Raw genomic sequence first — 14,888 nt, forward strand, 5'->3', positions numbered from 1 at the left:
GGAAGGAGAAGAAACATCTGTGCCCAAACTAACAAAACTGGGAGAAAGGTCATCGCCTGTTTCCAAGTGCACTGAACCCACAGCTTCATCAGTGTGGAACAGTGGAGCAGAACAGCATCAAAAGCAAAATAACACCTTGGACCCAAACCCGAATTTTGCATTAGAAGACACAGGTAAAATGCTTATGAGGGAAAGTTGCAAACTACCAAGTGATAAAACAGACACTAAAATTACTTCTAGTGAAATGCATGCACCAAAGAAGAGAAAGGAGTTAGATTTATTTGAAGATGCAGAGTCTCTAGAAATTGTGTTTGGAAGCAGCGACCTAGTCTGGGAAGATCAAATGGCAGATCACGACCAGGAAGCTCAAGGAAATATAAAAAAAAAGAGATGTTTGGAAGCCAAAGGAAGCCAGATTCAAGAAGCAAATGTAAAGCAGAGAGAGGAGAATAAAATATTGGTAAGTTACATTCTTCTCATGTGCCTAATCTTGAAATCTACAAGTGTGTTAGAAGGATGCAGATAGCTCCTTTAAGGATGAGGCTGCTTGCATACAGAAAGTGGCTTTGTAAATTTGTTTGCCTAAAGGGCTCAAATCACTCTAAACTGAAAATGAACATGATGTATCTATTACATGTGAACATTGCAGTGTGACACCTATCTAAATGTTTTTTCATTCTTCAGGACATTGTTTCTTTGTGAATTGAAAGCTGCTTGTATTCTGAAAGTTTTCCTCTCTTTTTGCTTGAAGTACTGTAGGTGGAACAGCAGAATATATCCCTGGTCCAAGAAAAACTTCTCATATTGAGTGGTGTTGTGTTCATTATAATGTTTATACTAAAATAATAATTACATTATCTTTATGTAATGAATTTTCTGAAGAAGCCTTTAGTTGACCTCTTCTGTTGAAAGACGTTGGACACTACTGTGGTATTCAAGTCAAAATCTCTAGATGTCACATGGAAGATTATTAAAATTCCTGTATGAGGCAATTCAAATCACAAATGTCCTCTTGAAAAACAAACAAACAAAAAAACCCCAAAAAACCACAGCTTGTGATTAGTTTTCTTGATTATTTCTCTGTTTTTGTTTTTGAGAATAAGGCAATTTTCTAAGAGAAATTAAGAAAACAATGGATTTTGAGTTAACAGTAGCCACTTAATTGAAAAAAAAAAAAAGCAGGTTTGTAGAGGAAGACAATGTTGAGAGCTCAAGCAACGTAGATTAACAACGCAGAGGGGAATAAGAAAGAAGGAACAGGTTTAATTTTTGTTTATTTAAAAAATATATAGATCAAAGCTTACTGTCTAGTCAATTCTTACACAGTGTAGGCAGTGTTTAAATGCTGTAATAATAAAGTTTGAATGTGTGATTGAGTAACTGGAATTTGCAAGATACCTTGGATCAGATGAGAATTAGTAATTGTCTGTGCATTCTTAGGTCAGACCAGTTTAAAACTCTTCTCTTGATACTTTATTGGAGCTTGCTTCTGGCAAAGTGCAAATTTTGAACTTTGTTATAATGCTTTTTGTGTGTGTGTGTGTTAGTAAGGCAAGTTTTAAAAGACAAGTCTGTCTTACAATTGTAGAGGATCTTTGTTTCTTGCTCTTTATACTATCAGAGAGGAGTTACTTTCTATGGGGTCTAACCGTACTGAGAGACTAAAATGGCTGCTTGGAATAGTCTTCGAATTTTGTTATGGCCTGGAAAGTTTTGCTAGTCTAACTCCTTGTCAGGATCATGAAGGAAAACAAATTCTTATATAAAACTAAACTGTTATTTTATCAGATGAGCACTTAGATTTTTGCTGACAAAAAGTCTTCTAATAGTTTAATTAATAATGACCTATTTTATTCATGTAAATTATATTTACATGAATAGACATGAACCTGTTGGAGTGGGTCCAGAGGAGGGTCACAAAAATGATCAGGGGGATGGAACACCTCTCCTGTGAAGAAAGGCTGGGAGAGTTGGGGTTGTTCAGCCTAGAGAAGAGAAGGCTCCGGGGAGACCTTATTGCAGCCTATCAGTACTTCAAGGGGGCTTATAAAAAAGATGGCAGCAAACTTTTTAGCAGGGCCTGTTGCAACAGGACAAGGGGGAATGGCTTAAAACTAAAGGGGGAGGTAGATATAGTCTAGATAGAAGGAAGAAGTCTTTTACGCTGAGGGTGGTGAAACACTGGCACAGGTTTCCCAGAGAGGTGGTGGATGCCCCATCCCTGGAAACATTCAAGGTCAGGTTGGACGGGGCTCTGAGCAACCTGATCTAGTTGAAGATGTCCCTGCCCACGGCAGGGAGGTTGGACTAGATGACCTTTAGAGATCCCTTCCAACCCAAACTATTCTGTGATTCTATGATATTTCCTGTGGAAATAGGAAGCGGATTTCATGATAAAGCTCCACAGGCATATGTTACCTGTTTTCTTCAAATATAGATGCACGTTGTGTATCTGGCAAGACAGAGAATGTGAGTAATTAACTCAAAATCTACAGGGTGCCTAAAGCTGATATGATTTTTTTTTTCCCAACCACTGAAAAATAATTTATGAAAGGCAAATGTGCTACAGAATACTTTCCTATCCTAGTAATGAAATGTCCATTCTGCATGCATGTACACTTAACATACGAAATTGAAAATGCTACTTTTTATATTTAAAAGCTTTTACAGTATTTTCCAGAATCTGGCAGGACTTTAAAGATTGTACACATGGACAAAACTTGCTCCTGGTATAAGGAAAAAAAAAAAAGTGAGAAAATAATGGTGAATTTTTTAATGGGGAAAAAACCAACAATTGTTACAGTGTACATAAAATTGTATAAATTTATAAGTACAGTGCAGTTTCTTTTCTGTTTAAATATTTATATTGATTTGAAAATGCTTATTCCACTGTAAAGAGCAGAAAGCAATTTTATGTAATTAAATTTGCATTTAAATTCAGTGTTACATTTTAAATAATTTTTAATCAAATAGAAAGAAGAGGAACTTGGATCAGTTCTAGCTTCAGAAATGAAAAATGAGATCAAGCAAGAGTCACTAGTCTTGGTAAGAAACCAGATAATTGTAAGTTTGAACGGCAAACTTTGAAGTAGGATCCATAAATACTATGTTCTTAAACGCAAAATTTTGATGCATTTTCTTAATGCTTCTCAGAGTAAAGGAGGTTCTGAAGATTGTACTCCTTAAAATAATCACATGTAAATTTGAATTGTACAGTCCAACTTACTGACTGTGAAAAGACAGAGAGAACTGTAGTTCATCTGCATGCTTTTGTAATAGCATTTGGATGGATACTTCAGATACTTAAACTACAGAAAGCTAATGTAATTGTATTAACCCTTCAATGTGGTTAATACTTGTACTGATATTTTTGTTAGGTTACTGCTTAAAGACCAGACAAGAACGTAATCTCCTAGTCTGCTCTAAGGAGATCACAACTAGAATGGAAGAGATGGACCATTGAGAAAATAGATGTAACATACACTGATCAACAATAAATAGCGTGCTAACTTTGTTATAGGCGAGATGAATGAAGGAAGGAGGGGAGAATTGCTGGGAGTGGCAGTGAGGCAGAGGAAAAGTAGATGAGGCTAGATGAAACTGAAATGGAAAGATTCTGAAGAGAGAAAGGAGAGTGTAGCCAGTCAACAAGGGGCAGGATAAAACCTTCTCACATACGTACAGAAAACAGTCCAAGAAGAGAGAATGCCGTGCAGGTATACCAAAGTGCAGATTAAGGGACTTTTAGTTTATACTTTGCTATAAAACAACTGTAGTGCATCTGGGCTGGAACTGCCCATGAAGATAGTTTAACGTTACTTGTGAACTTGTCCTGCACCCAGACTTCCTTTTTAATCCACACAGGTCTAGCCCTAAGCTGCAAAGTGTGCATGCAAACTTGCTGGCATGTGAGCATTCTCATGTACGAGAAAAAGTTGCTTCATTGATCAGATCCAGCTTACAGCCCTAAAGTTGGCCTAAATGGTAAATCTGTAGGCTAGAACTGAGCTGAAGACGTTCATCTTTGTCTTCCTTGGCGTTAGCTGGCATTTCTGTTAGAGTAAGCATACTTGATTAAATTAGTTCAGGTAAAAGGCAAGGTGGAGGGGAGGAGAGGAGTAATTCTTAGATACTGGCTAAACTGGAAAAAAAAAAAAAATTACCTGAAGTTTTATCTTTGAAGTAAAATCCTAGTGAAATGAGGTACGCTGACTTTGTTATTATTACTGCAGTTCTTAATGATCCTGTCTTTTCAACAGATGTAAATGTGAAAGAAATAAATTTACTGAGCTCCCAGCTCTATTGGTAGTATATAAGGAGGCTGAGAAGTACACCCGTCTCCTTGGCTTCTAGCACTGCTTCCCCTCGTCCTTTAGTAATCCTAACTTTTGCCTCAGCTGTGCTCATGATAATTTCTTTCTCTAAAATTTATACTGTTAGAAATGCTGTATATCTGTTTCTACACTTGAAGTGCTCCTTCCTTTTTCTTCCCACATAAGAACTACAACAAACTTCAAGATGACTCCAGCAATCTTCCTAGCAGACTTCTGTTGACTGAGTTTAGATCATTGGTTGTCAGCCGTCCAAGACAGAACAGTCAGCTTCCTGGAAATACCAGCTACGGGGGAAAGAAAAATTTCAAAATATTCAAAAAGGTTAGTGTGTATTCGAAATGATCACAAGATGGCACTGTTTAAAAATACTAAAAAGTATTGCCTTAAGGCTGTAGAAATATGTTATGAAAGATTTTTTTAAAACTTATAGTAACTACAGAAAGAAACAGTTTAAATACTGTATTATACTGCTAACAAATATTTTGCTAATTGACTAAAGAAGTACCAGGCTGACAAAGGTTTACCTCATGGTAGATTATTTAGATACTTGTACTCTCTATTCCAAGCTGTTAGCTTGGAATAAGTCATTAAGTGATGCCTACCATAACTTCCAGTTGTACCTCCAAAAGCTAGCCATTTCACTTCTCCAAAGACCTACATGTAAAGCATATGCTGATTCAGTGTCTTAACATTTTATCTAATAACTCTTGGGTTTCTAAATAGAAGTAAATCTAATGTCTTACAAAAGTAAGATGGTTGCTTGCTTGGGTCCTGAAGATAATGTCAAGAAGATTCTTAGTGTTCAACATAAAAATACCACTTCAGCTCATACTAAAAATAAAAATAAAAAAGCATATATATGGTATAAGATTACTAGAAATGCATTTCAGTAAAACATTATGTAGAGAATGTGAGTCACATAATGCAACTTCCAGCTTTCTGGGAGTATGCTCTCATTTTTAGATAACACTTTAAATTTCTGATAGTATTTTCTTTTCCACTGTTTTGTAATAGATTCTTTTGCATTCTGGTGGTAAAATAGAATCTCTCAGTAAAAATCGGTTTATAAAGTTTTCAAACTTCATTTAATGTACTATCAGATTTATTTAGCATATGTAACTTGTCAGCTGGTGGGTTTTTTGTTTCCTTTAGTGAATGGAGGGAGTTAATAGCTTTCTGTAAATGCTTTTTTCACTTCAGTGTCTTTTAATATGATCTCTGAAAAATCTTGTTCAAAGAAAGAATGACTGACTTTTTTCTGTGATATGTGAATAGACTTTCTGAATTTGTTAAAACCGACCTTTTACTTGCAGTGCACTTGCCTTGTATTGTAATTTTAAGAATTTATTGTCTGACAGGTAGCTTATCCAGGGGCAGGACAACTTCCATACATTATTGGAGGATCAGATTTGATTGCTCACCATGCTAAAAAGAATTCAGAGCTAGAGGACTGGTTAAGGCAAGAAATGGAGGTAAGGAATTCTTTCTCAAAGATGAGCAAACAAAAACTTGACTAATGTAAGTGGTCATACCAATCTTTGGTCATTTCTGAAATACTTCAGAATTTTATTTTTGAAATAAAACCTCAGCCAATTAGCTGTCCACACATGCTCATAGGAACATACACGTTAGGAGGGTTACTGGAACTCAGAGGTCAGTGGTAAGGCTCATTTTTTTTTGCTGATTATTTGAATTCATTTTACATGCAACATTCATATAATTGGAAAAACTGATTTAAACAAAATCAATAACCTAGAAGAGAATGATCTTTTTTTAATAAGCAAAAGAAGCATTATGGGCACTTGTGACTTCTAAAAATGTGACAGAGAACGTGGAAGAACTTCTATATGGTAATCTGTGTTCAAATTGTTATACAGTACAATTGATATTCTACTCTTGAACAGAACAGAAAATACCTGAGTAAAATTCTGTTACAGTGGGCTGAAGAGATACAGTAAGAATAAATTCAATATTTTTTCTAGTATAAAAATCTTCACCTTTGTATGTAAAAGTTCTAAAAAATATTAAATTTTATCATAGCCATTCTCTAGCACTTTCATTTTCCAGTAGTATCTTTAAAAATATTTGCTGATGAGCCATATTCTGTTTCCACAGCCTGATCGAGATCCTGTTACATCAGTTTTTTTATTATCTCCTTTTTTTTTTGTCCCTGGGTATAGATAATGCAAATTAAAATTCCCTTTGCACACCAATAATCAGATAAAAATGTCCCTATTTCTATAATGATGCTTAAAACCCAAAAAACATATTTCTGACCAAAATCAATATCTTGCACAAACTAATCCATTCCATTAGTTGGTAGCAGTAGCCAAACTTGAGTAGTGCAATATATTATCTAATGTGAATATGCACTGAATGGAGTACTTAGAGAAAACTTACTTCTTCAGGAAAAACTGTGTTAGTGCGGGGATATATTGTTGTTCTGTACTGTTCATTAGCTTCACCCTTAACATCAAATATTGAATGAACTTATTTTCTCAGGAACAGAACCGACATGCAAGAGAAGAATCGCTTGCTGATGATCTCTTTAGGTAAGAGTTTTATGTCTGTGCTTAAAAAAAAGTGTGTAATTTGTGTCACATCTTGTTTTGGACAAATTCTAATTTTGTAAAAGACTTCTTTTGACTATTCTTTTGAAAATTCCATGTATTCCCATGTATGGAATATACCCCAAATGACTCATCAACTTCTCTCTGATTTTTTTATGCCTTAAACTTTCAATTTAATTCAGACTTGCTACAGTTTTTTAGTAAGAACCTTCTCAAAAATGTTGCTATTTCCTGTCTCATATGAACAAGCTTGATTGTTCACAAAGGCTGGAAGAGATTCTGGGGTCAGGCTTTCTGCCATCAGTGGTTGCTAGAGCCTAATGAAGTGTTTTGATCTTATAATTAAGGTAGTCATCTGAACTCCCAAGAAAAAGTGACTGGGTCTGCCACTTTTTCATTCTGGCCATGGCACTTGTCTGTCCCTGTGCTGAGTCACCTGAGGGAGCTAAAGCAACAGAATACTAATTCTGTGAAAAAGTAATTGGCAGGGCTGCTTTTTTTTTTCAATCTTTGAAGTAATAATTCCCAGAATTTAAAACAAAAAAAAATTTAAAAACCCACTAAGTAAATCCTTCAGTGTAGCCCCTCTTTTTCCCTTATCTTTGAGACCTTAAGCTGCTTTCAAACCCATTCAGAATGAAAGAGCTCCTACCTTTTTGTACTTTTTAGAATATCCCTGAATGCCTCAACATCGTTCCAGTTTTCAGAGTGTGAGGATAGGAGGCATTTTTACATCCATCATTCTGTGCTCTTGACAGTGTAGTAGAGTCATTAATTCTGTCTTAATCAGTGCTTATGTCACAGGGGTTTGAGAGATTTCTTTGGTAGGTCCAGGTTCACCTCGGCTGTTTGCCATTGCTTTTTGCCATAACTCATTACATTTGCCTCTAAAATACAGTCTGTTTCAGCAGTTTTCTTCAATAACCCTCATTTCAGTTGTCTACCACTTTCCCTAATCTCTCTTTTGAAAGAGAGAATCATCCTATTCAGTTGATTTCCTGTCCAGTTACTTTCAACTGTAATCCTAACTTAATGATTTGTAACCACTTTCTAATTAAAAAAAGTTCTAAGCCAAATTTGCCACTTCATCCAGTTTTTACATCTGCAATACAGCCTTTAAATATATGTCAATTATGAAGACATTTATAAAAACATGGTGCAGCTTGATTTGCTGTGCTGGAATATTAACTGGTCCTAAATACCTTGATTAATTTCAGCCTTTCAAAACACAGCAGTGGAAACTTAGATAATTCGCGTGCATTCATGCCTAGAAAAGTTTTTACCTCAACTCCAGTTTATTTAGGATAGTTGTACTTACAGAAGTTTTCAGTCAAAAATATTAAAACGCGCAATTTAATGTTCAGCAATTTGTAACCTACTTCTAATTTTGTCCTTAATCCTGAGTAAAACTACTTGGCATAATGCTAACAGCTGCAATTCCCTGTGAAAATTCCATTTGAAGATGCCATTAGAAAAAGTCATGCAGTACTCCAAGGTAAAGATGAGCTAGAAAGAAAAGCTGTACCCTCAGCTGCTGCTGAGTACATACTGAGATGGAGGAGGAAGGGAAGGCGTATCATACTGTCTGCTAAGACTACAGATAAATGGATTATGTTCAGTAATAGCCCTTGTATTCTTCACTCCCAGTTCCCAGCAAGGTCTTCTGTTTCTTTGTGCATTCACTCACAGTAGTGGAATCTCTGTAGTCCTTTTCCATTTCAGGCCACAGGCACTGTACAGTTTCCTTTCTCCGATAATGTTGTTTGATTTTCTTTCTGTCTGGAAAACATCATCCAGGCTTCATTTAACATGGAAAATGACTGGAGCTGAGGTGGGGGAGGTTACTTTAAAAGATATTCATGACTGTTAGTGTCAGCATCTCCACAGACAGTCACAGACAGGGTTGAAGCTGTTGGTGTCCTGATGGCAGGTTTCCATTGTGTATCATCCCCTTCTCCTACCTGTTGTGTCCTCCCCCACCACCACCACCAAGATAGGATTTGGCATCCAGGACATATTTAAATGTTAGAACTGATGTGTTACAATGCTATAGCAATAAATTCAAATAAATGCTTTGAGATTTAATGTAAGGATCTCATTTTGTTTAGCAAAGATTTGATTATTTTCTTGGGTTTTATGTGAAGAAACAAGCAACCACTGTTTGAATTCTTACCTGCTATGCATTTGACTAACGCTGAAAATTGTGCATTTAGGTAGAAAAATGTGTATGGTGAAGAAGGATGTTTTGTCCAAATCACTATCAGAGAAACATGATACCGCATATCAACATGTGTAAGAGCCATTCAGAAGATCTTACTGCATTAACAGCGTGCGCTGTTAATTGATAGTTAATAATAGAGCATTTCTTTCAACGGGTACACATTTCATTTCTGCCAGAAGTCTGAGTTGTATAGCAACGGCAGTGACTTCTAATACCTTTCTAGTTATGTGGTGATGTAATTTGGCTCACAAGTTGTCACATTTTCCTGTCTAAGCAAAAAAAGTCATGATGAATGAGAACAGAATTAGTGGAAGTAAAACTGCCTGATCATTCAGTTGTGTTTAAGTTATTCATGCATGAATACAAAACACATCAGAATTTCAAAGAAGTGACACAGGATTTTGGGAGATGAAGCACAAATGGAGAGAAAGAGAAGGCCGAGGGATAGCAGTGTCAAGCAGAGGTAAACTATAAGCATATTGCAGTAAATCAGGTAACTGTTTAGTATATCCAGAAAGTAGATACAAATTACTAAAAATCAATCAGAAGCTATGTAAAGGGGAAGGGAAGGTAAGGCAAGGAACTGCTTTATGTGGGAGTAGGAAGCAGCAGAAGGGTTTTGTCTGAATGAGTTGTGGCCAAATGTTGTACGTTGCTGCGAATAGAATATACGGAACCCTTTTCCCCTCCCTCCCTTCTTTTTTTTTTTGTTGTTAGTGAGGAACTTAATGTTGGGACATTAAAGGCTTGGAGAAGCTTGTTCATGCATCAGATTTAAAGATTTTAAGTAGCTAGGAAGTCTGAAAATTTTAGTAAAGATTATCTCTAGTTCATGCACAGGTTCTAGCTTAGGCATCCTTCAGTCAAATTGTAGCAACTGTAGTTAATAGAAGTGCAGTCAGGAAAAGGACTGAACACTGACTAATTCCTTGTTATGAATATATAATAAAGCTATTCACATCACACTTAACTTTGAATATCATTAAGTTTTACTTATTTGTGACAAATTCTTTTTTTTGTTGCAGATATGATCCTAATGTGAAAAGGAGAAGATAAATTATGACCTGAATTTACAGTGATTCTCTAGCAAAATCTGCTTTCTGTTCCTTAGGTTTGCTGGTTACAGTGTTTAATACATACCCATGTATGACCATTTGAGCTATCTATTATTGTAAGGCTTAAAAACAAGTCTTTCTTTTATTAAAGAAAAGTTTCTTTCACTGCTTGGTACTTATGGTTTGCATGTTTTCAAGGCCTTAATGTTATTTGCTTCAGAGTAATGCTCAGTAAAATACCATAGATACTTAGGATTTGATTTTAGGCTGTTTATTTCTAATGTTCGCTTATCAGTACTATTTTGGGAAAAAAAGGGAAGTTAGCATCAGGCTTTTTTCTTTTCAGAAAGCCTTTGTTAGTTAGTTTTTTGTATATTGTCAATTTTGTCTTGAGGTGGAGGTTTTTGAGGACTTCATAAGTAAGTTAGATCAAACTTTAAATTTGTAGCTGAGTAAACAAAAAGTATTTCATATTGATAAGGTCAAGCTTTTTCCTATTTTTGAAGTTGGTGACAAATAATTATTTGTGGCCAGCCACCAATTTTGTGTGATGGCAGATTTGAAACAAATGTTCAAATTCTAAAATTGAGTGATTTTTGCCCTATTACGTCTTCAAATCTTCAATATTTGTTTGAACAGCCTACAGACTAGAAACACACTTACAAACTCAGAAAAAGGTACCAAGGAATTTTGCAGCAGCAACAAGCAGTTTAATTTTGGTTTCTTGGGAAGGGAAAGACGCAAGTGCAGTTTCTTTTTCTGCGTATTTCCTTTCCTTTGCAAATAGGAGAGAGCGCTGTGTTTGAAAGTGGCTGTTTAAGAACAAAAGATGTATATGGAGAGCCCAAAAGCTGCATGACGAGAACCATCAGATTATGAGAGTCTGTGTCCTTTCCTGTAGTATTAAATGAGAAATAACCTTGTACATTCCTCAGAAGTGTGAATTCTGATATAATGATGTCTCATATTCTGTAATTTGTTTTTATTTTTAATGAGACTCAAGTTAGAAGGGGAGAAGACCAAATTGGATAGTTTCTAGGAGTCACAGGGTGGGGGGAAACATGCCAAAAATAAGACTTAAAAATAAAAACTGGTGGGGGGAGTTTCCCTGGAAAGTAAAAAGAGAAAAACTTGAAAGCTCCAAAATGGGGAGTGGCAGAGAAGCCAAATGAATCCCCTTGCTATTGGAAATAATGTCTGTTATCCATGCCTTCGCTTTTTTTCAACCACTGTGTTTAAAAAAAAAAAAAAAAAAAAATCTGTCCTTCAGATTTCATCATCTGTATCACCAGCGAATACCCGTTTTTGGGTTAGGAGAGCTCATCTGAGAATTTGGAACTTGAAGGATTCCTCTGGAAGTACAGTGAGAAAAGCCTTCCAGATTTTCTGCTCAGCTGTATGAAGCCATCACACACAGATGAAGATGGAAAGTAGCTCCATCGCATCCTGTTTCAAGAGGCAGGATGGTAGGATCTCCTTCCTTATGTGAGGAAGTAATTTGATTGATGTAATTGAATTTAAGTACTCAGTAAGAAAGCTACTTCCTCTGATGAGAGCTCAGAACGTGCAAGCAAGATGAGCTGAGCTGTTTCAAGCCACTCTGTCATGTATCAGATTTGAAGAACAGCATCCTGAGATCTATGTGTATCAAGAGAGCAGAAATGTTGAAGTCAATATGGTTGCATGGTCTCAGAAAATATTTGGTCTTCAAAAAGCAATCTTCCCTCTGGTCTATTTTGGCATCTTCTTGATGACTTGGTCAGGGCTGTCCAGAGTGATATGCAAAGTGCAAGACTAGTACCTCTGAGATCAGCAATAGCCATGAGAGTGTTTTGGTATTGTAACTTGCATCAGGGCACATCAAATCTTGTCCGCCACATACCTTTAAAAAGGCTGGTCTTCAGCAGTTGAAATACTTCCTGGAGGAGATGTACTGACTGCTGTTTGTTGCACCCTCGGGTGAATTTTTCTCATTGGTCACAATGAGAATCTCCAGGTTTTCCTGTTGAAGACCCACCTATCCAACGGGGCAGCTCTTGCAGACTGCTGAGCATGACCTTTTTGATTGTTGTTACTAAATTCAAGCAAATAGCTTGGATACCAGAATATCAATGGACAAGATCCTTCAGAAAGGTTGTGTTTATAGTTGTAAAAAACAGAACTTGTCATTTCACCTTAGCAATTCTCAAAAGATACAATGTACGGGGGGGCCTTCTACAAGAAAGTAAAGGCTAAGTCCTTTGGTGCTCGGACTGCAGTCTGCCAGGGTTCAAGTAACTCTGGTGGCACTGAGACCACTCTTCTGTTCACATTATATGACTTAGGACTCTTCACACCCAATTCTCCAGACAGTTAAATTTAGCAGCTTTGATACTTTTTTTTAGTTATTTGGTGTCCCACTGTGTGACTGGGAGAGCACCCACAGACAAACACTTGGAGCTTTGTCTTCTCTGTATCAACACTTCCAACATCAGCTTCAGCTTTCTTTGCAGTCTTTCACAGGCAGCTGTGTGCTCTCAAGCGGGGAGGGCATTCTGGGGATTTCCACAGTAGTGCTGAGAAAAAAAAAGTTGGGATCAGCACTTGCCTAAAGATATACCCAGTGTATGTTCCAGTTTTGGGTCCAACTTGAGGGTGCCTAATAGGCGATAGTTTGGTTTCCAGTTCAGTTGCATCTGCTGTCTGGTTGATGGGAAGCCTGTAGATTAGTGAACCTGAGCCTTTTGCTATTTCAACATCAAGTTACGCTTGCATTAAAAGAGAAGCTTAGACATCTAAAACCTCTACCCCTTACCTATGGCTTAAATTGTAATTCCAAATTCACGTAACAAATCCTGTTCATAATACTGAAACTTTTCTTCCATTTTAGCATAACTTTGTCACGATTTTCAGCTCCAGACATTAGAGGAAACATGCTTGTTGGCTTACTGGTTTGGGCCTTCTGTTAGTGAAGTTTCTGAGGTAGATGATAAAGGACATGATTACATGATGCAAGTCGTGGGAGCCTGAACATCTAATAAATGACATCAGTATTTGCCTTACCCCTGGAGCTATGACAGGCTACAACTTGACCTGGTGTTTATTTTATAAAATACACTGTTGTGGCCTGACCCCAGTAGGCAGCTAAGCCCCATACAGCTGCTCACTTGCTCCTCCCCCCCCCAGCAGGATGGGGAGAGAGAATCAGAAGGGTGAAAGTGGGAAAACTTCTGGGCTGAGATAAAGAGTTTTACAGGTTAAGCAAAAGCTGTGAGCACAAGCAAGGGCAATTAACTTTGCATTCTGCAGTTCAGAACTATTGCTGCATGCTCCATTTTCATTCTGTGGGGCTTCTGTCCTGTGGTTTCAACATCCAGTTCACCAGTTTCCTGAGAGAATTTGTGTGGTGTCGATTTTCTTTAGAAGGTTAAAAAAAGTTCAGTAACTCAGACATGACATCTAAGATTTCTCTCATCTGCCTCAAACCACAATCTGCAAGCATACCCACCTTTTTGACAAAATGCTGCTCTCCACCTAAAAATAAATGTAAGCAGAAACTTATCTTCAGATCTTGTTTCTTGCTTTTTTCTGTGTAACACAAAGTTTGTTTGAGGGGTTGTTAGGATTGCTTTTTTTATAGCATGCGTTATCTTTGTTCACACTGCTCACAGGAAGGAGATGCACACAATACATAAACTAAATACACTTTTTATTAGCAAGGCTTTTAAAATACAGTCTTGCATCCAGCAGCTTAGCTGAACACAGTTTAAAGCAGATTGAGTTACTTCATGCACCACTAAAATAGAAGATGGGTGCTGTATCCCTGCAGGAGCAACACGCTTAGTTTTCAGTTTAACTCAGACCAGTTTCAGCTGATTTCCCATCTTTCCTACATCAGTTGGGAAAGCCATTGCCTTTTTTGGCAAGACTACCAAAGTATTTTCACTGTTGAAGTTTGCTTTCTACTTCTGTCCATTCACATCTGTGACTATCTGTCCCTTTTTCTCCTACCCTTACTCCCCATCCTCTCCCAGAATGGGGGGGCTGGTGCAGCGGGGCTGGCCTCTCCTGCGTCATAGCACCAGTTCCTATATTCTGGAAGTGTTTGCAGCCAGCTTCAGTTTCTTCCCTCCACCGGCCTCCCCAACAACTTCCTCCGGAGTGCTAAGCCCCCCCCCCTTCATTACCGCCATTCCTGATGTGTCTGAGAGGCTGTACTCCACGTGTTTACCATCAAGCATCATTCGTAACTGATACACCAGCTGAAGTCTCTGCTATAGACCTGCCTCCAACCCACTCCTATTACCAGTTCGTTCTGTACAGGTGCTTTCTCAGTCCTGATGCTTATCCTGTCTTTTTCCCCCCTCCCACGCAACTAGCCCTTCTCTTGCTCTGTTCCATTTCTTGAATCTATCCACGGTCACATTCGGCCACATCTGGTGTTTGATTCACAAATTAGCTACTTCTGATTGTGTTCTGGTATCTCCTTAGAACTTAGGCCAAACGTGGCAAAACCTGAACTGTCTTCCTTACCGTTATTCCTCACTCTTCCTCTTACCATGTTTTGATAACCACCATCGCCACATTCCAGTGAGATATAGTTATAAAAACGCTAGACAAAATCAGATCTCCCTAACTAGCAACTTTCCCTGCCATTTGCTTTAGCACTCTGCCCGTACCACTCTGGCCCAGCTTTGACTATCAGAATCTCTCTCAAGCATCGGCTATA

At 37.5% G+C, this 14,888-nt stretch overlaps 1 protein-coding gene across 1 annotated transcript in view; it reads left to right on the forward strand.

Moving 5' to 3' along the window:
- Positions 1 to 10,355, forward strand: part of NBN (nibrin) — a 27,646-nt gene extending 17,291 nt beyond the window's left edge. Inside the window, exons 11-16 of the mRNA XM_009324457.1 lie at positions 1 to 460; positions 2,974 to 3,045; positions 4,500 to 4,655; positions 5,693 to 5,806; positions 6,837 to 6,886; positions 10,151 to 10,355. The exon at positions 1 to 460 is cut by the window's left edge and continues 11 nt beyond it. Of these exons, the coding sequence (XP_009322732.1) occupies positions 1 to 460; positions 2,974 to 3,045; positions 4,500 to 4,655; positions 5,693 to 5,806; positions 6,837 to 6,886; positions 10,151 to 10,181 (883 nt within the window). The 3' untranslated portion in view covers positions 10,182 to 10,355. The remainder of the gene's footprint in view (positions 461 to 2,973; positions 3,046 to 4,499; positions 4,656 to 5,692; positions 5,807 to 6,836; positions 6,887 to 10,150) is intronic.
- The last annotated feature ends 4,533 nt before the right edge of the window (positions 10,356 to 14,888 follow it).

This window comes from Pygoscelis adeliae, unplaced genomic scaffold (genome assembly GCF_000699105.1).
Source record: "Pygoscelis adeliae isolate BGI_AS28 unplaced genomic scaffold, ASM69910v1 Scaffold145, whole genome shotgun sequence".
Lineage (NCBI taxonomy): Eukaryota > Metazoa > Chordata > Aves > Sphenisciformes > Spheniscidae > Pygoscelis > Pygoscelis adeliae.